At 42.4% G+C, this 26,846-nt stretch overlaps 3 protein-coding genes across 8 annotated transcripts; 1 reads left to right on the forward strand and 2 right to left on the reverse strand.

The window, feature by feature from the left end:
• Positions 1 to 1,622: 1,622 nt before the first annotated feature.
• Positions 1,623 to 11,440, reverse strand: irf4a (interferon regulatory factor 4a). 5 transcript variants are annotated; one of them, XM_047590672.1, is made up of 9 exons: positions 11,346 to 11,440; positions 10,625 to 10,824; positions 10,227 to 10,413; positions 9,421 to 9,458; positions 9,091 to 9,262; positions 8,373 to 8,453; positions 7,646 to 8,044; positions 6,459 to 6,571; positions 1,623 to 4,954 (listed from the first exon to the last, which is right to left on the reverse strand). In XM_047590672.1, the coding sequence occupies exons 2-9, from the start codon at positions 10,820 to 10,822 to the stop codon at positions 4,805 to 4,807; spliced, it is 1,338 nt and encodes a 445-aa protein (XP_047446628.1). In that variant the 5' UTR covers positions 10,823 to 10,824; positions 11,346 to 11,440; the 3' UTR covers positions 1,623 to 4,804. The 5 variants fall into 5 exon arrangements, with proteins under 5 accessions (XP_047446628.1, XP_047446626.1, XP_047446627.1 ...); XM_047590670.1 differs by having other exon boundaries at positions 9,373 to 9,458; XM_047590671.1 differs by having other exon boundaries at positions 9,421 to 9,467.
• A 674-nt stretch (positions 11,441 to 12,114) lies between these two features.
• On the reverse strand, positions 12,115 to 17,053 carry dusp22b (dual specificity phosphatase 22b). Its single transcript, XM_047590322.1, has 7 exons — positions 16,744 to 17,053; positions 16,306 to 16,339; positions 16,102 to 16,184; positions 14,820 to 14,869; positions 14,059 to 14,133; positions 12,703 to 12,874; positions 12,115 to 12,576 (listed from the first exon to the last, which is right to left on the reverse strand). Exons 1-7 carry the CDS (start codon positions 16,762 to 16,764, stop codon positions 12,436 to 12,438), a joined length of 576 nt encoding a protein of 191 aa, XP_047446278.1. The 5' UTR covers positions 16,765 to 17,053; the 3' UTR covers positions 12,115 to 12,435.
• A 2,622-nt stretch (positions 17,054 to 19,675) lies between these two features.
• Positions 19,676 to 25,645, forward strand: ripk1l (receptor (TNFRSF)-interacting serine-threonine kinase 1, like). Of its 2 annotated transcripts, XM_047590321.1 has the most exons (11): positions 19,676 to 19,765; positions 20,109 to 20,274; positions 20,972 to 21,128; positions 21,322 to 21,459; positions 21,549 to 21,780; positions 21,900 to 22,049; positions 22,184 to 22,260; positions 22,383 to 22,467; positions 22,589 to 23,185; positions 23,269 to 23,412; positions 24,251 to 25,645. In XM_047590321.1, exons 2-11 carry the CDS (start codon positions 20,111 to 20,113, stop codon positions 24,538 to 24,540), a joined length of 2,034 nt encoding a protein of 677 aa, XP_047446277.1. In that variant the 5' UTR covers positions 19,676 to 19,765; positions 20,109 to 20,110; the 3' UTR covers positions 24,541 to 25,645. The 2 variants fall into 2 exon arrangements, with proteins under 2 accessions (XP_047446277.1, XP_047446276.1); XM_047590320.1 differs by lacking the exon at positions 19,676 to 19,765 and having other exon boundaries at positions 19,804 to 20,274.
• The last annotated feature ends 1,201 nt before the right edge of the window (positions 25,646 to 26,846 follow it).

Below are 26,846 nucleotides of genomic sequence, written 5' to 3' on the forward strand. Positions count from 1 at the left end.
TTTCCTACTTTGTCTAGTGACGTCTTATTGAAACATCCTTTATCTTTAAAGCATCTGCAAGTTGCCAGCCAAGCCAAATAGACCGAGCGGCCCTGGCCCCGGTGCCAGGTAGTCCACCATATTGTTCTGCTTATCAACCCTTATCTGTTTACTCTCACATCCGAAGCCATCTGATGATTGTTTTCCATTACTCTGCTGCTCCTTATCCGATGACTGTTATTGCTTTCCTGCCATCATAATGTATCGGGACAGCGGCATTGTTGCCCAAAGACGCTCAGATAAACAGAGACATCTGAAAACAATTCAGTCGGATTAATTGTGCAGATGAAGATTTGATTTCCCGACGATGGGAACGGTTCTCATGCCTCCAATAGTTCACACTCGGATAATTAATTTACAACGTATAAATGATATAATAATAGGTTTTCCGTCAACACTTTCTTGGACTATTTGCTCCCATTAGGACGCAGCATCAGCAGCAGAAGGGAGGGCGATGACTGGTGGATCCGCAGTGTCAGCTTGAGAGGTCAAGCTTCGTGAAAAGGAAAATGAGGTCACCACCCCCCCTAACCACAGCAGCAAGCGGGATCAGCCAGAGTCAAGGGGGGTTAAACGGGGCTGTCATCATATCCTGGACAAGAGGCCTGACCCCAAACACCGGGGTCAGAGACTCTGAGTCTAGTGTAGAATTACAGGTACATTCACAGGGGAAAAGGTTTGAGGCGGGAGTTTGGTGTGCAGCACGCACCAAAAAGGTTATTCGTGGGATTTTTTTGCAAAGGCAAACATCACCGTGTCGGTAGGTGCTAAAAATTAAACCTCGTTTGTTTCATGACTTCCTTGATGGGAGGTCTCAGTCCTCAGGTTACACGCCGCTGTTCATCGCCTCGGCCTCAGCCACGCGAACCAGCAGATGTCAGCAAAACATTGCAAGTTTTGCACGACGACTCTTCATTTGGACCCTTATTCATCAACAAATAGAAGATGAAATCGGGATTGTTTTTGATTCAAAGCGCATTCTCAGTCTGAATCAGTGTGAAATACGACAGGTCTTCGATATACAAGTTAAAAACAAAAGTAGTTGCTGTGAAAAGTTGCAATAAAAGATCTCAGTAATAACAGTAAACAGCAGTGAAGGTACCAGTATTACACACAGACTGATAACAAATCAGTTAAGCATTAGCTTAGATGTGATAACATGATTCACTGTTTCAGCCCAATCAGCCAAATTAGTCCAGATGGAACCAACATAATCACAAGACTTCTGTTATAGGGTCGCCACCGTTACGTTGCCGGCGGTTTCATTTTCTCTGAACAAGTGTTTTTTTTTTTTTTTGCTACCATTTGGAGCACAACTTGACTAAACTGTCCGCTGACTCGAGCGGAGGGCGCAGACGGTGTCACTTGGAGCAACGGCTCACGCAGGCGGAAAAACTGAAGCCTGACTACAAATGATGTGGCTTCCTGCAGAGGGGGAAACACCATGGCAAACGTGTGAATGCGTTTTTCTTTTCTTTCTTCTTTTTTTTTGCATCTTTTTCTAACCAAATATGACTCTCTCATTGTTCCTCCCTGCGCTTGCAAACGCGGGCAGAGTTCAAAGACGAGATGAGCACAGGAGACGTGTTGCACATGAGACTTTTTATTTCAAAACAAATCGGCCCGATTGGCGGTTTTGCAGATCAAGAAGAACCTCTGACAAATCGAAATGTCTCGTCCCTTTTAATCATTTATACAAGAAATTTTCGTGAGGACTGTTTTACTGTAACAGTAAGCCGTGATGTGAAATAGTGTGTGTCTGCGTTTGAGTCACTGATGCTGTAGGTGGGGGAGTCACATGTTTTATCCAGGGTCCATAAATGTCAATTCCTGATAACAGTAATACCGCAACTGTGTGACACACACATACCCACCTACACGCAGGCACACACCTCTACTACACACACACACCGCAACAGTACGTTATACATTAAGATGACTGATACTGAGTGAATGTGAAGTAATGTGAAAGTTATTTTCACTCAGCCGAGAGGGGAAAGGGGATTTATGGTTCACATAAAGAAATCATATACATAAATATATATATTCCTGCCCGTGATTTTGGTCAGACATTTGAAGCCATTGTGAAAGTGATGTGGTTTCAGTGTGAAGGAAGTAAACGCAGAGATCGAAACTCTGGACCACAGATGAAAAACATAACAAAACCTTTATCCCTCGTACTTCAGCATCAACCTTTAGGACTTCACCAGTACGAGCAATTCCACTGTAATCGTTCTTGGCATTGTGCGTCATATAATGCGCACACGGGTCTTAACGGATTCAGAGCGGGACTCTCGGTATAGCTTTTGGTTGACCCTGCCTCTGCTGTGCCAGTATATGTCAGCCATGGGAACCAGTGAACACCTCCCTGTCTCAACCTGCAAGCAGAACGCAAAGGTAGTTTTCCTTCCCATTTGTGAGGCCACTAGTTTCGGGTCAAGAGGAACAGGTACGGTTTGCCTGCAAGTTACGGGATGAGTGTGTTTTTCCAGTTAACTTCCCTCAGTCCAGATAGGTCACGGCTCATAATCAAAACCACTGACACAGGCGTTGAACCACAAGTTAATGGGCTTCACTGCAGATTCTCTGAGAAACTTTGCAGAGACGTAAATGCTTAAAGCAATACAATATTTCCAAAGACGGGGACAGTTTTTACAGAACGGTCCCCCCGATTAAATATGATTACATGCAGCAGCTAAAAGAAAAACATGTATTCAGGTCATCTATAATCAGCAGGTGACCCCTTAAAGTTGTAAAGGTTCCAGGCACTAGTTTGGGAACAAGTGTCACACCTGTACATTGCCATTTTGTATACATCTGTAGGAACAAGGGGAATGTTAGAAAACTTCTTAACTTAAAAAAATAGGTTTGATTTCTAATGTTAACAATTAAATACGCATGTACACAAGCTTGTCAAAACTGTCGGATTAGAAATATAATACAGTATACAGTATAGTACAGTGAATTGCATAGATGGGACCGAGTCATTGGTTAGCAAGTAACAAGTAAGTCCTCAAGTCTTTCCACTCAAGCCCGTGTGAAGTCCTAAACTATGAATCCTAACAAATAACACACTATGATGATACAAAAATCATAGATCCAGCTTTAAAAATGCAAAGATTTGATGAGTTTCCTTTAGATCATTTCAGTAACCTTATTGTATTTCTTTATATACATAGTATTATCTGAATTTCTACAAAACAATCAGTCAGATAATGGAGATATTAATGAACATTAAGTAATTAATGAACGCTCTGTAACAAAATGGAAATAGTTCAAAATTAACTCCTCCTCAACCAGTTAAAACGAATGTCTTCTATGTTTCCGTACATTAAAAATGGCCTGGCCAATTGGAATATTGAACTTTTTTCCATGTTATTTCTTTTCCTTTTATTCAAATAATATTTCCAATGCAGAACTTACAGAACTTGTGCTTTAACAGTCCCATGCTGTGGGCTATGAGTACTTTCACTCACTAAGTAAAGGATCCGCATACTTCCCCAATCCCTGCTTATAGTCCAGTAAATTGCTATTTGAAACCAATGTTTATCACTCACATAAGTGATGTCTCTATTGACTCTCAATGATCCACAACTTTCACCCTGTCTATCTGTGATGTTGTTGTTTTTTTGTTTAGGAGCAGCAATAGTGTTACCGCTAGCCATTTATCAATGACCGTCTGACATTTTGTTTTGTCACTGTATGTGATTACCAACAACCGTAGCAATTTGATTGCGTACACCATCGGAAAACATTTAAATAACATTTCCTTTGGGCTTGTTGGACACTATAAGTTAATTTCAAGGCACAAATCATTGGCGTTTAAGTTAAAGTCATGAAAATCCTGTGATTCAAGTCCAAGTCATGTAACTCTAGGCCACACCTCTGGCAAATACATGTGGAATATTAGTCTTTACACACAGCAAGGGGGAACCAAAAAAAAAAAAAAAACTAAAAACATTATTTCCCGATTTTGATTAATCAGTGACATAATTAGAAGGAATGAGATAATTTTAGAAGCTGATCAGATTCAACAGAAACTGATTTTTTGTGTAAGTACATCCTGTAATGCATGTAGCAGTCAAGAGGGAACCAATCGTAATAACAGCTTCCTCTACTACACCACCAGACCAGTGATAATATCTCACACCGGCTAGTTGTAGCTGCTGTCTTGCAATGACACCCAGAATTTAGAAAAAATAAGCATCGATATTGTCCACTAATGGTATTGATATTGTCTAAGCTAATGTTATTATTATTACTATTATTGTTAGCTGCCTCAAAGAGGAGCGTTGGTGACTGTGTTCAGTGTCACTGTTTGAGTGCAAGACTGTCAACTGTTACCTATGGATAGTAAGCATTCATTCATACTGCTTGATCCCTTTGACGTATCAGTGTTTGTCTTAGGGGCCATTCTTCCTGTGCACCTGTGCTAGTACTTCCTGCCTCAGTCGCCCTCCGCTCCCCTCAGGCCCCCCCCCCCCACCTCACCCTCAAACCGCATCCTTCGTACTGTCACAATAATATTTGTAGAGAAAAAAGAAAGAAGAAAAAAAAATGAACTCCACAGTCGCAGACACAAAGACTACGACGCATAGGTGTGCAAGTGAAAACAGGGTCTTCCCCATCTCTACCCCTCAGTACCGTGACAGTTTCTACCACTTACAGTACACAGGACTTCAGTCACAAGGCATGGTTAAAAAGTCAGAGCTGTACATTCACATTTACGCGTTTCTGTGTGTATGCATGTGTATTGAGATGATTGTCACTCCTGAATATGCTGTAGAGGTCTCTGAGAGGGGTAGTCAGCTGTTGGAGGGGCGTTCTGTTCCTGGATGTGATCATAAGCCCGCAGGTAGTGACCATTGTTCTGCTGGTAATAGTACACCAGTTTCCTGGCAAACACTGGCTCCACCTAAAATGAAATGATGTCTACGTATGAAATATGCATGTCACTTATTTAAATCTGTTGTGCCCCACAAAGGCACAGACCTGTGCCTACCATTTAAGGTGGCTAGTGAACTGCTTAACAGTTTCACATCTTTTTTAGGCTCATTATTTTTCAAAAGAACAAAATTAATCTGGAACTACTCTATGCAAATAAAGGAATACTCAAGGGTATGCATTGACGTCACTGCAGTGTAGGGCCATGACCCCAAAGAGTGGCAAAAATACAGTGAAATGTATCAGTAAATACAGCGAGGACAGGAAAATGTGGATTATCAGATCAGATTAAGGGCAGCTGGACTCGACGATGATCCATACTAACAGGTATGGATTTGAAAAAGTGCCTCAGTTTCAGTTAGTTCAAGTTAGTTTTAGTCCATTTCAGTTATCATAAATGTAGCTAAGAGCTTTACTGAGAAGTAATGCCATACAATACTGTAGCGTCCGACCGTAACTATGGCAAAAAAACATCCACAAACTTATTTGACAGCCCTCCAGAACGTAACTAGAAGTAACTACAGGTATGACATAGTCAAAAAATACAGCATAATTTAATATTACCTGACACTAACTGTGAACCACAACACCAGGTTTCGGTGCCTGGATTCCAGTTGTTTCTTCTAATGCAGCGATCCATTTACTTCTCTTTTCTTTGTCAGTCGGAGATATCTGTAAATGTATCTCCGACTGCTTTTCAAATCTCTTGCTACAGTCAATCGCACAACAGCTCATCCCCATTTTTTTTTTTTATTAATTTTGGACTGTATTAAAGCGTATGATTCAAACTAATACTGCTCCATGTTCAACTGTCACTTTCTGCCACTCAGTGGCCGTAACCACGGAGACTTCACAAGCTGTGACGTCGCATGCATACCCTCTTTTCTTGTCCAGTTTAACTTACTCCAATTTAATTTAGCTTAATCATTCAGTTAGCGACAGCTCTTTGCTACCGAGCTTTTAGCAATAGTTAGTTTAGCAAGACTGTGTTTTTCTCCAACTGAATTGATCTTTGATCTGAATTGGTCTTTCATGTATGCAACAATTACCTGAATAAATATCATTTGATTTAAAAATATATATATATTTCAATTTCAGTTAAAAGCTACAGAAAGTCAATGATATTTCCCTTTATTTTAGCTAAGGCTAGCCAAGACTAGCTGTGGCTAACTTTAGCTGCAGTTAAAGTTACTAGTCTGGAGTATATTTTAGTTGTGTTTTGAAGATAGAGTTTTTAAAGCTGTGTTCACAAAAGAAAATGCACATTTCCAAGGTTTCAAATGTTTTGACATAATAAAACTGCTTTTTGACCAAATATGTTACTACTGAATGCCCCCATTGTTAGGACAGTGTAATTATTACCTATTTTGTGAAAAAAGGGGAAAAAAACTAAAAGAAAATAAACAGTATTTTTTTTTTTAAAAAAAATGCCAAAAAAATACTGGTCTGTAAAAAAAAAATCTGAGTAAATATACCTGTGCTGTGATCAACTTCCTCGGACGCTGCGGGTCGGGATACTCATCTCCGAAACACAGCACCACTTGATGTCTCGGAAGATGACGACCATTATGGGCAAAGTCTTGAAGTTCTGAGAGGAGCAAAGAAAGATGCAGTTTACAACATGAAAGCTTTTAAATGCTCTTAGCCCTGTCTAGGCGCTAAACATTTCGCCTCTCATCCAAAAGGCTTCTTCAGTTGTACGGACTCCCAATGCGCATGACTCTCACGAGTCGGTTAGAACTGAAGAGGCCTTTTAAGTAGATGAGAGGTGTAACAACTTCAAGATACTTCAAGTTTGTTTTAGCACCTAAATAAACCATGACCCGGTTGACTGAGAATCTTCGAGCCTTAGGCGTGCCACATTTAAAACATGCAGCAAAAACAACAACAACACATTTATCTCAAATGACATTTCGCTAATGATGACTTTTCTGGAAACTACTGATGAAGATGATGGAAATTTAATCTGAAGTGGCGCAGCAAACTTGTCATGTGGTTCGTTGGACCACAGGAGGTGGGTGGGGACTGCACACGGTTTGGCCCCCTGCTGAGAATGTGAGTGGCTTCTCTGTGCTACCTCAAGAGAGGGACTTACCCAGCTAAAGTACCTGCAGCATGTCCTTCATCACTGTCATCTCCATAACAACCATTACCAGTTCAACTACAGTCACTGTCATATTGTAAATAGCTGCTTCAGCACGTTTATTAGTGTGTGAGTTATTCTTATCACTTCAAGAGTTAGCGATAGCCAATGCTCTTACCTAAAACGAAAAGCTTTTACCATAAAAAATAATGATACACAGGGATAGCATTTCGTTAAGAATATCCAGAATATTCAATATATATTCAATATCATCTAAAGCCTTAAATAGTCATCTAAATGGTTTACAATCAACTGTAATATAGATCTAAGCAGGATTAAGTGTTAATTAGGCTCTTTCTTCTGTACACACATGTTCTGGCATTAAAACTAATAAACAGTAACAACATAATAAAGCCAACTCGTGTAGTTGCAGTTTAGTACTTTTCTTCACTCCCATAATGTTACTTTTTGAAGGGGTTGGCTGTAATATATGTATGAGCCATTTGAAGCGATGGTAATATGTGACCTGTACTGGACCATATCAGAACAGAACTAAAGCACAGTTTTATTGCTCCTTACCAATGAGGAACTGCTGGGTGTCGAACAGTTTGCATGGCTGCTCCTTCTCCAGCTTGTTGGGTTTATCCACATATGGAGCCAGAGGTCCCTCCCAGTACACTCGTCCCTGGCACAGGCGCTTAGCGTACAGCCCATCCGGTGCCATCCACAGAAGGACCCCCTTCTCCAGCACGTTAGGAAGCATCTCGGCACCCTGCCTCTGGGACTCGGGGTACGGGAACGGGAAAAGGATTGTTTCTGCCCCACTGTGAAACTTGTCCTCTGTGCATGGGGAGGAAGAGGAAGAGGAGGACGGAGAGGACGAGGAAGAGGAGGTGATCCGGCAACCCTCTGTGCTGCTGGTGGTGACTTCCTTCACCAAAGATTCTCTGTAGAAGAGGGCTACGTGTAGGCTGAAATCTGGAAGGAAGAGGCAAACATTTAGCAGATATACAGAAGGGAGTCTCCACAAAATCATACTTGGAGCTTGATCAGACGGAAGCCCTGAAATGTTTCATGCCTAAAGTCAAGAATGTGTTCAACCATCCTTTTTTTTTTTTTAATCTGTCGCCATGTGATACATTAAAACAAATCAATAACATGACCTAAGTTACAGAATAGGGAAGTTAGGTAGTGCTGTACGTGGGCTGTGTCTGTAAATGCAAATACAGTTTTTAACACAGTAAAACAAGCATGTGCGTTGCTGTGAGTGGGTCTGTATCTGTCTCGGTATGAAACTGTTCTCTACCTGTTACGGCATTGTTGTGTTCCATTGCATACATGGACGGTTGAGACTCTGAAAAGTAGGTGTGGAAGGAGAGCTGAAAACCTGCATGGAACGGATTCAATAAATAAGGTAAATGCAGTAGTTAAGAGTATCGAATGTGAAAGTAAGGAAACGTGAAAGGCCATTCTGCCACTTCTTTGCAGGGATGAGGAAGTTTGCCCAAAACACCATACGCATGCATAACAAATCTGCAGACGAGTTTGTCTTTTACGAGACGATCGAATTAATTGACTATTTTGACGTGAGGGAAAATGTGCTGTTTAGTGTCGTTACGCATGTCACTTGAGCTGTTCTTTACTGAGGTTGTGTGCAATTATTTATGAGTGAGCAAACTTTATTTAATCGTGAAGATAAAGATCGAACCTGAAACATTGTAAGCTGTAGGTGGATTGTGATAAATGCTGCCATTTTAAGTTTCCTTATAACTTCACTGATACCGTCTCATGAACACCAAAAGCCTCGGTTCACAAACAGGTCACGGCACTACAGAATTGAATAATTAAGAATCATCACATCTATATATTGTTTGCCAACTTTGTTCCGTATCTCTGGTTCACCTCCTAATCTGATAGCCAAGCTGACTGTATCGGTTGAAAATGAATGCCAACACTGGTAAAAATGGAGAGGCACTTATTTTTAGTCATTTCAAATACTTTTATAGCCTGGACGTGCATCTTACCATTTTCTGTGTGCGACCCAGGCCAAGCCCTGGCGATCTGTGATGGGTAGTGGCACTGACCATACTGCAGCTCTGCATGCGGCCCGTGGTGATGTGTGTTAGGAAGAGGCTGTTGTTCTGGCGGAACGTGGTAATCTCTCCAGTCCCTTCTCTCCTGAGAAACCACAAAGCCCTGAGGAGACAGCAGAGACACAGCCCCTCAGAGAAGTTGTCGGTGGACCGAGACGTCTTTCTTTTTCTGTTTTAGTTTATGAGATGCAGCAGCAGCAAAAATCTGCTGACCTGGCTGTGCAGTGATGTATATGGAGGAATATAGCCGAGAGGATTTACGTGTGATGATGCGTCCTCCACGCTGTTCATCTTCATTCCTATGTATGCTCAAAGGCAGAAACACATTTATTATTAGTCCACAATACTTTCTATGCATTTTTATGAAAGCGTCAACCAAGAAAAAAAAAAAAGAGGAACTAACAGAATAGAATAATCCAGACTTTAAGCATAGTTTAATTTTAAAGATGAACAATGAACTGTGAAGGTGTGAAGTGCGACATTCAGCGAGGCTAACTAGTTTAATTCATTGTTCACAGGTTCAAACTGTGAGCATGCTTGTGAAGTTCTTTTTTCTTTTCTTTTTTTTTCTTTTTTATTCGAGCGACGGGGTGATTTGCACAGAATAAGGCCAAGTTCATCTACAACATGCTCATTTTGAGAGTTAAGTGTTAGCCCAGGAGGCAAGAACTGCTCTGGTGTGACAAAAGCTGTTGTATGATGGCAGGGACTTAGTTATGCAAGGCTGGAGGTCTTCTGGTTGTGTTATGTGCACCCTGCACTTAGTAACCGAAGCCCTCTAAAAAAAGACTATGGCCTTTTTGGTACATGCTTTGGCTTCCTTTGTGCTTCCTGCCTCATCAGAATCAACTGCAGTGGTGCATATGTATGTGAAAAATCACCAATAGACTATGTGTAAGCAGCTCTCTGCAGCAGCATTCTTCATGTGCACGTGAGTCACGGCTGTGGGTTTAGGTCAGGTTCATTTTATTCAATATCCACGAAATGATTTTGCTCCTAAAGATGCTGTTAAATGCAACTCTTTGCAAATCCACTGCACCTTGCAATGAACAATGCTTAATTCTTACCTTTTTTGGCTCCTTCTGGAATGATTCGGTAAACTTTGTACGGCTCTGATATGTCCAGTTGGCTTCTTTCTACCAACTCGTCAAAGTCGTTGCTTTTATTAAGGGCACAGCGTAGTCTGGTTTTCCATGTGGGGGGATCTGGCTTGTCCACACCTTCCTTGTACTTTCCCTTGAACATTGCCCATGCCTGCAACAAAGATCGAATAGGTTCTTTCTAACACGTCAATTTCAGCCAAGGCAAACCAAGTCAGGACTTTGAGTAACGGAGTAACGCTTTAAAGAGTAACCTCTCAGAAAGAAAACACACTTTAAAGTTTTTCATTTTTAATTCAGGCGATGAGGAATTCATGCCAGGGGCTTTTGGCGCAGTGTGCGAGAGAGCCACGGGGAGGTCTGACCTTGAAGAGCGCAGCATCCTCCTCTCTGTTATAGTCTTGCTTTCCCGCATGTTTCCATGGAATCCTAAAGATGGTCTTCTCATCGTTTTCCCACACCAGGCCGGGGTACCTCCTGCTGTCGATCTGGTCGATCAGCCACTGCCTCAGTTTGCCGTTGCCGCAACTGACTGACAGGCCGCTGTCCTCATCCAGGTTCATCTCTGCAATGTAAAAGCGTGGAAACAGCGTGATGCACGTTTGGTAGATTTTCACACTGGGAACAGAAATTTGACACACGTGTGACTTAGTTATTTAGTTATTTTTAACCTTGCTTCCGAAATGTGTGTATTTTAGCAGTGGCTGTGTTGCCGGGGTTAGTTAGTTCACCGAGCAATCACTTTTTAAACATTTTTATCTCGCCATCAAATTTTGACACTTTTGACCATACTCATTCACAAAATAAGAAAGTGTAAGTGTGGAAATGAGCCGTCTTAATCACGTTCTGCACGGTCTGCCTTTGTCAGAGGTTAGAAACGTGACTCATTTGAGAGACTTGCATGGCTGAAATCATGAGCAACAATTCTAACACAAGGAAGTTTAAAAGCAACAACAGTTCATGAGGGAGCAGAATATGTTTCAGTGAGATTCGTAGTCATTCTCCAGAGTGGCACCCACAAAAGGCTGAATTAATTCTGACGCCGAAAATGCTGTCGTTCATCTCAAAGGAGCCGCTGCCGCTTACCTTTGAATGTGCACGGTCCTCCGCTGAAATCTGGTTTGAAGCTCTCAGGGTCCTATTCTTAAACTCTATCACATCTTGATTTGTAACAGGGAGGAGCCTCTTGAAGAGATGCGCAGCGATCGGGCGCTCAGTTCTATGAAACTTGTCGCCCACACAGTGCTGCGGTGGGGAATCCCTCTAGTGACACCCTGAGCAGACACCGGGATGGAAAGGAACAATTAGTGGTACAAAAATTACCCCACATGCTTTTATATTTTTATTAGTTTGAAGGTCTGAAGTCCAACCTCATTTCCACTGACAAGAGCTGCACGCTGGAAACATCTCCAAAGTTTTACATTTGCTTTAAGGGACAGGCTGAATGTTAGAAGACGAATGATGACAAGACACAAGGATCCAAACTTAAAGAAAAGAAGACATGCTTGAATTCAAACCACTGTATACTCTAAAAGAGAATTTTTTGTAATGCTGCCCTCCAGTGGCAGTCCACGCCCATCTCTAAGCTACTCAGGGTTCTATAGAAATACTATGTAAAACCTCACGATGGTTAAATGGATTAATTTCAATTGTTTCGAGATCTCCAGTGACAATAGCGCAAGAAAAGAGCGACAAAAGAAAGTGATCTTGGTGTTTTTGATTCCACCATGCATGACCTCCCTTGCACATTAGACAAACAGGAAGAGAACCAGGAAACAGAGCTGTAAACAGAGTACAGAATGTGTCTTATCACCTTCAATTCGACAGCCCACCGACCGACAACCTCACACAGCACTTGACTTTACTTGCTTTTATTCATGAGTTTGAAATCATTGTGACACAGTGAAAAAACACAGTTTTTTAACATGTATAAGTTAGAAATAAAAAAAAAAACAGCACCAGAATCATCTATCAATCCAACAATGATAAAATGATAAAAATAAATGTGCGCTGTAAATAATAATAGTCTCTTCCAACAGTCAGGTCCAGGATGTTTAAAGCGATAAACATTCAGACAGTGGTCCACTCCAGAGCACACCAGACCTCCAGAAAGGTCCAGGCTACTTCAGTGCCTCACAAAGGTGTAATCCTCCGGGTCGATGTGCAAAAGATCTGATCAGATACCTCCAGGTGGGGTAGATGCACAGTTTTCTACCTCCTCGCCACTGGCTTTGGAAGCCCTGGCAAGCAAATCACGTATATCAGCCTCATCATTGAAGGGGTTGTCCTTGTATTGCTTCTGTAGCCAGTCTCTGAACTACAGGAAGAAGAAAAAAAAAACAAAAACAGTTGGTCTACTGATGTGAACAAGTTTACATTTTTCAAAATAGTAACTGACGCCCCTGCTGAATCATCTCATGTGCACATTATCCAAGCTAGTCACCTGTTCAGCTTGCGACGTCTCAAACTCCTGGAGCTGCCGCTGGAAGCCCAGGTTTGGGCCGGCGCAGGGTCTGGCCACTCTGACCGCCGCCAGCGCCTCCTGCCAGCCCAGTCCCGTCACGGTCATGATGTACGCTACAACCAGGGTGACGCTACGAGACACACCCGCCAAACTGTGAGAAGAGAGAGATGGGCAGAGGCCTAGAATTACTGCCTGGATTAGGCTAAGTGGAAAAGGTGAAAATAACATCTTTTTATCCTGTCAGATATTTTGGTGAAATCATGTTTATTCTTGAGTTATGACCAAAAATGCGTTTTGTGAGGTCACAGTTTTCTTTATGTATGAGCTTCACACACCATTCTGTTGATCCCCGAATCAGAGTGAAAGTGCGTATTTGAATTTGGAGAAATTCCCTCAAATGTCCCTGAAGTTCGCAAGAATAGGGGACAGATGGATGGAGGCATTAAAAGGAAACCACTTCCCCATAAAACTTTCAAATCGTCAGCCTAATAGCATAATTGCCCGGGTCATTTTTTGACTTACGGTTACAATAGCAATAAAAATACCAAGGCGAATTCAATTCAAAAACAACTTAGGCGATTACGCTATCAGACACGAAGACGGTGGTTTGTCGGTAAACCGAATAAAATAAACTAAAACTGAAAATTTGACAGCGTTAACGGAGAGGATCTGTTAAATAGCTCAAAGTTGAATCAAGCATGCTGTAAAATATAAGAGGTTTGTTACCAGGGACACGAGGAACTAGGATCTTGGTTTTCTGAGTACTTATCACATTCAAAAAAACGTGTAAGGTGTAATAGTAGACTCAAGTCAGAGTGAAGGTTTAAAACACTCAAACGTAAGCGCTAAGATTTTCAGGGACAGGCATCACATTAAATACCTACATTGGGTGACACCCTTTGAGCGAATACTTGGCATCGTATTTCAAGAGAAACTATAGTCTTATCTTATATATAGCCAATTGTATTTCTGAGAAGACCCTGTGTCTAGCCAAATATAACTTTACCCTGAACACATGCTTAGCTACCCCACTACACAAACGCAGACTTGTTACTGTACTCTGTTTTGGGAAGTTCAAGAATAGGCCTTCCTTTATCATTTAATCTCTTCTGCGCAGCAGTTACACATGGGTTCACTTGCATGCGGTGATATCAGAGTTTGTTTTTTTTTTCTCAGCTCTACATGAGCTATACATCTGTGTGTCAATATGTCATCGTATGAGACAGATGGAAGAAATCTGTTTAGTTCAGTTACTTAAAAAAAAAATCTCTTGCTTTAAGAGGTGGTGTGAGTGAGGGTGGATTGCAGTTTCCAGGTGAAGACTCTTGTTCTCACCAGTGAACGAGGCAGCCTTCTCCTTTCAGACGGGACTCGTGTATGAACGTTATGCTTTGTTTAAAGTGCTGAGTCCTGCGGGACACGTAAAAAAAATCCCTGTTACGACCAAAGTAAAGCAACATGAGAACACAATGAGACCTGCTGCAAAAACTGCGACCGTGAGCTTTTATTTTATGTGAGAGCTCCTGAACGGATCTAACAGCGTGTAGATGTTTGAGGCTTTTTTTGTTTTTGTTTTTTGAACGTGGCAGGTGTGACGTTGTTGCAAGCTCTTGCTCATCCTAGACGCATCAGGACCAGGGTGCGTTAAACCCAGAAAGAGCTGTCGTCACATTTCACCAGGTTTCAAACATCAGTAGTTCTGAATCAGAGGCTAGCTGCAAGACTGCTTGAACGCTACTTCAAATAAGAATTTGGGTCGCACATGATAAAGTCGCTGCCCTTTATATTTCTTCTCCAGGTTGTCATAAAAGAAAAAAAAACAACTGCATTTATTTTCACATGTCACGTATTGCCAAAATAACAGCCTCGCACCGAGAGCTGAATCCAGCTGCGCTGCTGCGGTCTAGTCAAGAGAATAAGTTCACAGTTGAACGTCGAGCTTGTGAAAGCATATCATTTACACGTTAGCTTGAAGAAAATGAACCTCAGACGCCCACGCAGCGCAGCCTCAAATGGATGTGGTACTCTCTCTCTGTTCGCCTGAGCCTTTCATTGTTCTCTGCCGCTGTTGCCGTGCTGCACATTTTGGTACTTACAGGTTCTGTGTGGGCAGGTCAGCAGCTGAAATGCAGAGATAGGTCATCTCCTGGTGGACAAAGCATACCAGTTACCCATCCGCAGTCACTTGCACTGATGCGCTGAGCACAAAATGAGTAAAAGGGAGCAATCGCAGCGATAAATACACCCGCCGACCACCTCATTATGTATACTGGCGAAAACGAAAGCTTTCAAATGTAAGAGGCCGGGTCTAAATCTTCAAAAGATTCATGAATGGTATGGCGTTAGCAGCTTCATCTTGGACGCTGTGGTTTGTGGTACTGTTGAGTTGTATTGTTATTGCATTAATGCTAAATAACAGAAATACAAAACAATTTAACAGGACCACATATTGCAAAATAATCATGCAGTTGAATTGGGCCATAGTAGGTCTTCAACAGAGAGGTTCGTGGAGGCAATGCAGGGGCGGGGGGGATAACATGCAATTTGATAATAATAATAATGTATATTTATAAATAGCACTAGGCCGAGTTTAATATAGAACCCATACAGTCCTCAGGGGCGTCCCTACTTAATCTCTCCATCCTTCAGTGCAGGACTGTTACATCATGATGCATTTCACCAGTGTACCTAATGAACTGGCAAATGAGTGGCGTGTGACAGGATTAAATCATTTTTTGAGCACCCAATGAGAGCTGGGATAGCCTCAACGTGCTCCTGGAGGACGAGTGGTTATAGATGCTGAACGAACCCCTCGAGATGACAATTTTGTCCATGTCCCTTTTTAAAGTTGTAAAAACTGCTATTGTGTGCTCCGTTGCTAGGGCAGCTTCAGGCCCCAATCAATAATCCAGGGAATAAAATAAATAAATAAATAGTGAAGAAAGCCTGCACAGTACACACTAGCTGCAACAAGAACAACCGCCCACTCTGAAACCCACGCAGGCACACCGCTCAGCACACTGACCCAACCAACTGCCGTCGTTGACTGGCATTTTACGCGATGCTCCGAGAATCGCATGCAGTCAATCCCAACGCTTATCGCTTGCTCTCACTTGGGAATGACAACTGTTTGCACAAGGAGATGCACACTGTATTGGCCGTGCTGCGGGCTGCTTCCTCTTGAAAAACCTGACAGACTGGTCTATGGGCTGTGTCATGGATCAAGTCATGCGCCACACGGCACCGAGAGCCTCAGACAGTACATTTGTTTTGCTCCATTTGCTCGATTGCTCTGCTAAAAAATGAATGAGAAACTCAAGACTCGTTTTTACAGTCCACATGACGCCTATTGTGAGAGGGAAATGTGAAACTTCTCACCTGGAGGATGGGAGCTGCGCTGTCATGAATGGACAGGATGTGCGTGATGTTGTTCCTGGCTAGCTGTTCTCTGTCTCTTGCGTCTGAGATTAAAAAACAAACAAACGAACACACAAATAAAATAAAAATAACACAACAATTATAACAGTGAAGGGCATGTGCATCCATATTCAAGAACCAAATTAAAAATGCACTCAGACACACCTTTGAAATTTCCCAAATATAAGTCAGGCAGGACCTGTAGGGGCAGGAAGCAAAAGGACAAGGTGAAAAAGCATCATTGATAATGAGGCAGCACAACAGCTGAGACCCCAAACCAGCTGACTCCAAGGGACACCCTGAGAATATGAAGTTATAATTAGACAATACGCTTCGAAGTTAACCATGAGCTCACGTTGACTGGATGAACATCCAAACTTCCAAGCAAATCAAATGTTAAATATTTCAAATCAATACCATCAAAGTTTTCTATTATTTAATAAGCCGTATTTAACCATTTAAAATGTTCTCGCATATTTTAAAACTTCATAAGGAGGCGACACTTTCATTTGTCATTCATCATAATGTGTTAAGTAAACACCGAGCGCCACTCATGCGAAAAGTACTCCAACCTGAGGCGCATGGAGCGGAATGAAATTCTACCTTGTTGATGCCATTCCCCATGCTGAGAGCCCCCGTCTGGATGAGTAAGGTCGAGAAGAAATGCCGCGGCGTGCGTCCTCGTTGTTGGAAATGCCTTTCTAGCGACTCTAGCCGCTTCCCAAACCCACCGTAGGGAAGCAAAGGCAGCAGCTTCGCGTCCGTCAGAGAGCCGAGCACCGCTTCCCCGAGCTCCCCGCGTTGAATTCTGGGAGTAGTAGTTTGTTAATTGTAAAGTGAGCCGCGTGAACTCAGCCCTGAGGATGTCGGACAGACATTTTCTGGAATATTAATACCTTGCCTCTTGGCACGCAGAGGGACAAACTTGATCAATTCACCCTCTAGTGTGTGAGAGGGAACAGAAAAGGGAGGAAAAGAGGGGAAAAAAAGCTTGTGGTGAATGAAACGAGGACACGTTTCCAAAATCAAAAAATATTATTTATGCGAGATATTATAAGACTGTGCATGTTTGATATCTGGAACATATTACCAGGAACTAGAAAGTAATACTTCATTGAATAGCAAATATCATGTTAGCACACATTCTGTAGTTTTATTTATTTTTTCCTCTGCAGACATGACAGTTCTGCAAAAAAAACTGGGTGTCACGAGTGATGTCTTGATTCTTTTTCAGTTCAAATTGGACTTGGGACCAATAGGTTTAGGAATATTTCAGTTACAATCCCAATTTTGCTTGGAAATAAAAGAGATTCTCAGGAGAACTTGCGCTGTAAATTGTACAAGGAAACCTCTTAGCCTCTTAGCTCTGGCGTTTTATTTAATATAGTCATGTTGCAATTCATTCAACGCTGACCACAGTCCAGGTGACCATTTACAAAAGCATTTAGATGCTCACAACTGCCAACCGTCTCTAACATTAAGTTTCTGACACACAGCCCTGCACTGCGGGCAAAATGAGGGACGTACAGTGTGCGTAAGTGCTGAAGCATCCTCCATCATGGTGTCTCTAGCAGCAGAGAAACTAATCTGGTGGCAGCGGTTGCGGAGGAAAGGACACGTTGGCCACATAGGTCGTCTCTGGTTAGACTCCCCAAAACCTCTGGATGACACCGTTCTAAAGGTTTGTCCAGACACACAAGAGAAGAGGAGCGTCCAAGCCTGGTTTCAGGGAAAGAAACCAGGCGAAAGAACCCCACACACCTATACACACTCGAGAGGAATGCTGTTACATTACCCTCTTTTTTTGGAAATGAGTAATACAGGAGAAGAACAATTGTAACAAGGCCTCTCCGGAAATGAGCAAACACCTGCAGATCGAGAATGCTTAAATGTGAGAGTTTATGTGGGCTTTACCATAAATTGCAGTTTTCAGGAAGACCACACCTAGCATCTCGTAGGAACCTCCTCTTTTCTTAGCATCCCGCCTGGCCGAAAACCAACCTGAACAGAAAACCGGCGCAACATCTCTAGCAGACATCAGTCACAAGCACGGGATCTGCAGTGATGCTATTACAGAAAAAGGCTCGCACCTGGCAGCTTTGTGCTGATTATTATCTTGATAGCAACAACAACAGGAAGTGCTGCTACCCACTGCCCCACATTGACAGCTCCTGTGCACCACAGGCACCAGTTGGTTTGACTTCCTGGTGATCTGCTGTTCTATGCGGGGCAGCGTGTGACCGCCAGACTTGAATGGGAGGAGGTGTCTGCGGCAGATATGAGAAGCTGCAGAAGCTTTCTGAGCAGTCCACTCAACGTGCCGCTGCTCGAGTATGTTATTCTTGCCTCAGCCTCTATTCCAGGCGTGAGATTTACATCTCGACACTTTAGTGACAAATTAGTCTAAAGCTGCATTTGCTTCATAGCCATCTAAAAATATTTCATGGCTGAGTGTAAAGACACTGTCAATATGCTGCATTGACTGTAGAATTGCGCATAAACAGCTTCTACAGGCCATCTAGAATATTCTGCAAACAACTGTAATTGTAATTTATATCTAAAGATTGCATTTTTATTTGGCACGGGGCTCAGTTACTGTCACAGAAAGTTGGAATTTTCTTTTGTCTTAGTGACCCAGAGATTACCAGCAATAAATGTGAATGACAGAAAAAAAGAGAAACGTGTAAACCAGTAAACGGAGACAATACAAGACAGGTAAATATGATCTTGCTTTGTTGTGGTTTTAGTGTGCAAAAGGAGGAATTTATAGTGTGGGTGTTCACAGATAGGCTGCCCAAAATGTAGGTCTACATGTCATATATCGCCCACACTGTCAGAGGCTACAATACAGGTGGTTTCCCACTTTAGTTTCACATAAATTCTTGTTTTATCAATGAACTTGTATTTATTTATTTTTAGATTAGGCAGTTTCTGTGTTGGCGTACTTCCAAAAACAGCTTGCTTAGACTACTCATTCTTCAGCTTGTGTATTTTTTTCTTTCTCTCTCAAATAGTAGATAGAGTCGAAAAAGAAAGCTAAGAAAGTGTGCCATAAATCACCATCAAATCTGAAACTGACAAATTGTGCATTCCACCAGTTGATGCAGTTGTTCGTTAATTTGACCAACAGGTGGCAGCAATGTCCCACTCCAAGATTTTCAATGTTCAAAGTTTAGAGGAATTTTACACCTAAAAATTACCATTAGAATTCAACAAAACGAAGGGTTGTCGTTGTCGTATAAGTTGTATAAGTATCAGGCATCGCGTCTAGCGTCTAGATATATTTAGACTTGGAGAAGGCGTGGGAGTACTACTACTACTTCCTCCCACTACTATTCGAATATTCTGTATCTTATGTTTAAATGTTTTGTTTTATTTTATATTAACTATTTTTTATCTTCATAGTTTTTCAATCAACCAAAAAATATAATTTATTTATCTTATCTTTAAGCGTTTAGGATACAACGACTCTGAATTGATTAGCCATCCTTTTTCTGTTATCTGTTATCGACTTTTAAGCCTGTTTGTAGTTTTTCCGGCTCTTTCACTTTTGCACGAGAGCGTCAAGAATATCCCGGAAATACAAAAAATAAAGTGCTCTACGAGGATTTCAGAGTCCTTTTCGGTAACAGTCACACTCCAGTTTTATTTGATATCAGGAGCCGGTTGTTGTGTCCGGTGTTGTCGTTCTCATCCGGTTGCGAGTTTGGTCACGAGAGCGAAATTTTGTTTTGTTGCGGAAAGTTTTGCGTGTATGTGAGGTGTTAGCTTACCTTCCCGAGGCTGTCAGCAGTGTTTTGGCTGTTACGGATGGTTAACTCGCCGCTTCTGCCATTCATTTAGTCTCCTCTGGTTATTTGTGTTACTGTTTAACAGTTTAAATGTGTTATGGGCGCGTATGAGCTGCATTGTCTCTGTGGTTGTTGTTGTTTCGTTTTTCTTTATGTTAAAGTTTAACTTCTTTCCAGGGATGGCCGCAGCGTCACAGCAGTACTCGCTTCAAATGAGGTCGACGGATCTCATCATGAAGGAGCCGCTGGACTACGGAGGATTTGGAGAAGTTTATCTTTGCTACCATGTAACTCTGGGCCAGGTGGTTTTGAAGACAATGTACACAGGCCCCCTTCGAAACGAGTAAGTGCTCCGTGTGTTTGATACTGTGTGCGGACCGTGCTGGGGTTTCCCCCTCGGCCTAATGATAACTTGAATCATGTGTCCACAGAGATGCTCCTCGCGCAGCACAGTGGGACATCGTTGAGGTTTCGCATTACAAATCCGTGTCACAGTGACATATATGCGGACGCACGCTGTGCAAAAGAACGGCTCTGCGAGCCTAGTGCTGGTAGTAAACCAATCTGTGCAGCAGACAGACATTTCTGTGTTTTTATCAGTTCCTGATCACGGGTAGGAAAGAGGGATGTGGTTCCTCCAAAATGCGGATGTCTGACCAACATCTGCGGTAACTTTTTTTTCTTACGTTGTAATTTTGCAGACATCGCTTTAAAAATAAAATTGCAATTGGGTCAGTGATCAGTTCACCCTCCCCGAAAGTGTCCATATTCGCCATAAATAAATAATAATAAAAATAGTAGTGGTTAACACTGACGCCTCGCAGTAAGAAGGGTTCTTTCCTGCTGAGGCCATCCTGCGTGGAGTTTGATTCCTCCCACATTCCAAAGACATGCATCTTAGGTTAAATGGTGACTCTCACTTAGCCCTAGGTATGTCAGCGTCCAGGGTGTCTGATCTGTCCACATCTGTCTCACGCCCGCAAGCCTGCAATATAGCCGTCCTGTGTCAGCCTTTCACGACATTCTCTCGTTTTTCCCAGAGAGAATAAGCGGTCGCTTCTCGAGGAGGGCAACATCATGGCCAGCCTGAACCATGAACGAGTGGTCAAGTTGCTTGGCGTCATCATGGAGGACAGAGACTGCTCTTTAGTCATGGAGCTCATCCCCAGAGGCAACCTGTTGGTCATGCTGGAGACGGTCAGTACATTTAAAACCTGTGGTCACTCTGACAAAAAAAACAAAAAACTAATGATTCATTCATAAAACACACAACATTTTTCTGTTATTCCCGTCCATGACGCCTGTGTTTGAGTGACCTTGAATAACTCAAATTAGGGGGGGGTTTAAAATGAACCGAGAGATTAATGGACTCAATTTCCCATGCTTTTAGGTCAACGTGCCTGTATCCATCAAGGGGAGGATCATCTTAGAGATTTTGGAAGGCATGGTGTACCTCACAGAACGGCATGTCATACACAAGGACATCAAGCCTGAAAACATTTTAGTGGATAAAGATTTTCACATCAAGGTATATTACACTCGGAGGCCACATTTATCATCCTGAGAGCATTCGTTTCCAGTCATGTTCTTTTTTTTTTTTTTTTTTTTTTTTTTAAGATTGCAGACCTCGGCCTGGCCACCTGCCAGACGTGGAGCAAACTGACGAAGCAGGAGTCTCGAAGGAAGAGCCGTAAGGGCGAAACAGCCGGGGCCAGAGGGGCCGGCACACTAAGCTACATGGCTCCAGAGCACCTGGAGAGCATACACGCGGTCTCCACCGAGAAGTCCGACGTGTACAGTTTTGCGATCGTGCTGTGGGTCGTTCTCACGGGGAAGGAGCCATATGAAAGTGAGGCTGCATGAGAAAACCACGGCCTGACTGATAGGCAAAATATTTCCATTCACAGCGAAACAGTGAGTCACAGTCGTGCAGACGTTGAATTTTTTTTTTTTGTTTTGTTTGCCCAGATGCAAGGAGTGAAGAGCAGCTCAGCCAGTGTGTTCGTAAGGGCGACCGGCCGGCAGAGGACCTCATTCCAGGCGACACACCTGCAGAGATAGTCCACCTTATGAAGAGATGCTGGGATCGTGATCCAGAGAAACGGCCAACGTTTAAAGGTATGCTTTAAATGTATCATGTCAAGAGATTTGTTGTTGTTGTTTTTTTCCCCAGTGCTCGCAAAATCTGATTAACCCAAAGTTTAATTATTGGATGTGCCTCATTTGCTTTTTCTTTTTCCCACATCTTGCAGAGAGTTACAACCACTTCCTCCCTTTCTACACAGAGAAGCTGGAACCACAAGTTGCGGAAGATGTACTTAAACTGAGGGTATATATATATATATAAATACTTCACTTCACTTCACTTCACCTCACTTTACGATTTTACATGGTGATCCTTAGAATGAGAAAAGGCAGTGAACTGAAATATTCTCTTTGACTTTTATGCAGAAATCATACGAAGGCCCGCACGAACTCGTTGAGATGATGAAATCCTTGACGGTGACGCCTGATTCTTCTTTCGAAAGTCCGCACGGTTGGTCACCTGGACGCACTTTGCACGCTCTGATGTTGTCCTTTCCACTACTGCACTGCATCAAATGTCACAAAATCTTTGATTGAGCAGCAGTTACCGCTTTAATCTCCTCACTTTACAGACTCCCCGGCTCCTTTGGTGAGTTCGGAAAGAAGTATACCCGAGCCGGTTGAAGCCAGCATCGAGGACCTGAACGGCATTCATTTCGAAGCGCCTGCGGGGCTCATTCAGACGGACGCGAGGGCAAATCCAGCTTCGGTGTTGGAGGAGAAACTGGATCGGGAGCTGCACTACCACAAACACGGCAGCTACAATTGCGAGCACCAGTACGACGCCGCCAACAGCTACCATTGCTCAAACCCTTTCCTGCAAAGCCCTTTCACAGACTACAGTGTGAGGCACCCAGAACAAGAGAGATCCTCAGTCCATTCCTGGGGGAAAGCTGACGCATACGTGCAGCCCTCCAGCCAGGAGGAGACTAGGTACCGCCCCGCTTCGGATTTCAATGATTCTGTGAATCCCGCCTTACCTATGCCGTCCTATTTGGGGATGTCTGCCAGCTCGCCTTCCCTGTCCCAGTTCAACCAGCTCCATCCACATTCCCACCTTGACCGGCAGCAGTCTTGGCCGGCGTACCCGGTCTCCGATACATCCGCCCCTGACATGGCTCAAGGGCGTCTTTTGACCAATTCAAAAAGCGGCCCGCTACAGGATCCAGGTACGTGCGACACACGCCCAGTAAATTTTCAATCTAAGCGCCCGAAGTGTTCACGGCACGCTGTCGCCTGTGCTTCGTTCCAGCGTCCCTTTACATCCAGAATGCCAGCGGGATCCAAATCGGAAGCAACAACACCATGAGTATCAGAGGTTACGACTCCTGCCTGTCGACTCTGTCTGCTAACGGCCCAGCTAGCTCCCCCATCCAAGAAGGCATTCTGAAATATGGTAAACCAAAACATTTTTCCCATCCAACAGATAGCAATAGTGTGTCTGTGATTTGTCTGCTGACGTGTTGGAAATTTCCCAGATCTCTGTACAGAATTTCTTGTTATAAAGAGTTTAGAAGCTTTAAAGTAGCGACGTCTCGATCCGGTGTTTTTGCGTCTCCGATATGATCTTTGCCTGAATCTAATCTTAAATAAACCAACTGTCCTCCCCTAGAGATTCATAAAGGCTTTTCTTATCTTCCTTGTATTCTCCAAAATCACGTGTGCACCGTCCAACTGTACTAAGTCCAAGAAACAGAGCCGTCAAAGCTAAAGTAGCGAGGAGAGGGTAGTTCGTACCTTGGCTCCAGAAAACCTGTATTCTGTACTACAGAAATGGAGAAATGGGGCGTAAACTCCATAAACCTCCATTTTGACTTTGTCTTCAGGAAACTTTTGTTTTTAAAAAAAACAGTGTTTGTTGCTGCTTCGGTGCATTCAGTTTTTTTTATCTGTGACAAATCAAGTGGGTAGTATTGAATAATGAATGAATAATGCTACTACCTTCCAAATTGCTGCCTGACTGACCTAATTTTTTTTACTATAAAGTGCTTCCACGCAGCAGGCCTGTTTAGTCAAGACTTTAGTTCCTCTTCTCCTCCTTTGATTTCTGGCCACTAAAACAGAAGAGGAAGAAGACGCTTGGGCACCACATTCATTAATCGCTGACGGTGTTAAATGCAGTCGACAGTTGTCGTGATAACAGAGGTTTTCTATCAGGAAACTGCTTCTCATTTGTTTAACAACTGGCCTCTTGCGTAGCGCTCCCCAATTCATTTCTCTTTTGTTTCGTGTAGAGGACCACGCTGTGACTGAAGTGCACCTGGATCTGCTGAGGGACAACATCGGGGCCAACTGGAAGCGCTGCGCTCGGGGCCTCGGCCTGACCAATGTGGAGATAGAGGTCATAGTGCATGACTACCAACGCGACGGTCTGCCGGAGATGGTGCACCAGATGCTGGAGCGCTGGAAAATGAAGGAGGGCTGCATCGGCTGTACGATCGGGAAGCTTTGCCGAGCTCTGGTTGGAAACATAAAGGTCGAGGTTATCCAGAAAATACTTGACCAGTGCGGCTCTTCTGTCTAGATGCCGCAAACCTCTGTAACTCAACATACGTGCCTCACTCTCTATAGCATTCTCAGCCACGTTTTCTGAAGTGTTCTTCTGAACGCCAGCACAAAGGATGAGTTTTAGTTTTATGTGCTAAGGCTTTATGATATCGTCTTGGTTACACAATGATACAGTAGACGCGACTAGAAAATTGTCCTATAGAAAAGTCAACTTCTCAAGGCTCGTATGCATTTTTGTCCGAAATAATATCTTGCTTGGCCAGATATTTCTAAACGGTTTTTACTTCTGACATAGTTCAGATGTATCACAGTTATGAAAGAGGCCACTGTCAAGTGTCTGCATCAGTCTCAAGGAGACTGTGATAGCCATACATCTGGAGAATCACTTTATCACTTTTTCTGTCAGTGTTGCCTTCATGAGCAGGAGTCATTAACATGCTCAATAACATTCAGATTTTTCTAATTATGGTGCATTTCTGTAATTCTTTCACAGAAATATCTTAATCTTCATGTCAGAAGCTGAGATAGGGTATTATTTTTGTAACTCTTTCACAGAAATAAAACCCTCTCTCAGCTTCTGACATGAAGATTAAGAAATATTGAGGAAAATGTTTGAATCATAGTATTTGTGACATTTGTTTTCTCTGATGGTCCTTTTGTTTGGGGGTGAGGGTAGCTTTAACAGTCTAAGGAACCCACGTTAAATGATTGTAAGATGGTTTGTTGTATGTAATGACGCCAGTCCACAAACAGTTAGAAAAACCCTGTGGTGGAGTATTAAAGTCAAGAGTGTGCAGTCACAAAGAAGTCAAACTCCTTGAACTGCTGCCGGTTATGTTTTGCCATAAATGTGATTTTACCAAATTACAGGAAATGGAAGTATGAAATAATGAATTGATTCGTTTGACTGTTGTCCCTGTGTGGACTCGCTGTAATGAGCCGCTGTGATGTACCAAAGCTTTTAGGGTTACAAAATACTTTTTTCACATATGTTGTCTTATTGTAATCATTAGAGAAAGCTGTTTTACTTGACAATGCGACACACCACGTATGCCCGTGCCTTATGAAACTTCCATCTCGAATGGCATTTTGGCTTTCAGAATAAAATGTACATTCATTTTTAAAATGGTCTTTAACAATGTGCCTTTCATTCTTTTCGTATTTCACAGAAAACGACTTAATCAGTTGATGCTGAAAGTTGTTTCCTGCTCAGCATTTCTACCTAAACTTTTTGCTTTTCTCCTACTCATAGTGTCAACTCACATTAGATTATATATCTGAAAACATAGATGAAAGTCAGTGTCCAACAAGAGACGCACATTAACAAGTTTGTTTTTGTGAATTTAAGCTACAACCGCAAAATAGACTATAGACTGCTTGACATGTAGTTTAGTTCTAAATACATAAGAGTTACCAATGACTGAAAAAAAGCTCAAAACAGGAAGAGTGAAATCACATTTTTATGGGTCTTTTAATCTGTTACAGATGGAACGTTAGTGTCATTTTGCAAATCAAACAGACCCCCCCTCTCCTTGGTGAGTGACATAATAATCAGTATTAAGCAAACAGAAGAAAATGAATCCTTTATTCCACAAAGGATTAATATTCTGAGACACAAATGCAGGACTTCTTAACTGTGATTATGTCCATTCTCTATCAGATTTAGGGGCGATGTTTTAATGGCACCATGTGGAGAAACGGACAAAATCTAATTAGGTACTTTTAATCAGCTAAAAGGTCTCGGGAAAATTTGTTAAAAAATGATTAAAAAAAGTCCTTATTTTCATCTAGATGAAGATGAGGTTCAGCTGAAGCAGATTAAAGCTACTTGAGCTTCTGTCAAATATAGATTTGGTCCTGAGCGACTGCAGATCCCGTTCAAACGTTTTCTTTATTTTACTATGGATTTACACGTCACAACTGTTACTCAAGCCACCAGTGAATGAATTTATCTACAACAGCATAATTGGGATCATTTGATTTGACTTTAAATAACTATGATATTGTAGGAAACAAAAAAAAAATTCTTTTTTTTTTTTTTTAAATGTACACATATTTAAGACTGACTTGATGAGACTAGACTAATGCACCATGTTAATAGTGTTATACAACAGTATTCTGAACAGCATTTACACGGAAATTTCATCAAGCACCATCGACTATATACCTGCAGTTATCACGTGTAAACAATAAGTGGGCCAGCATAGTAAATTATGTTTGAGAAGCGTTAGAAATGATATGGCTCTCCGTTGTCATGTAGTTTTTCCTGCGAAATAAAGAGTCCCCAGCGTTAAGGATGCCACGTATTACACTCCTTTCACA

This window comes from Mugil cephalus, chromosome 7 (genome assembly GCF_022458985.1).
Source record: "Mugil cephalus isolate CIBA_MC_2020 chromosome 7, CIBA_Mcephalus_1.1, whole genome shotgun sequence".
Classification (NCBI taxonomy): domain Eukaryota; kingdom Metazoa; phylum Chordata; class Actinopteri; order Mugiliformes; family Mugilidae; genus Mugil; species Mugil cephalus.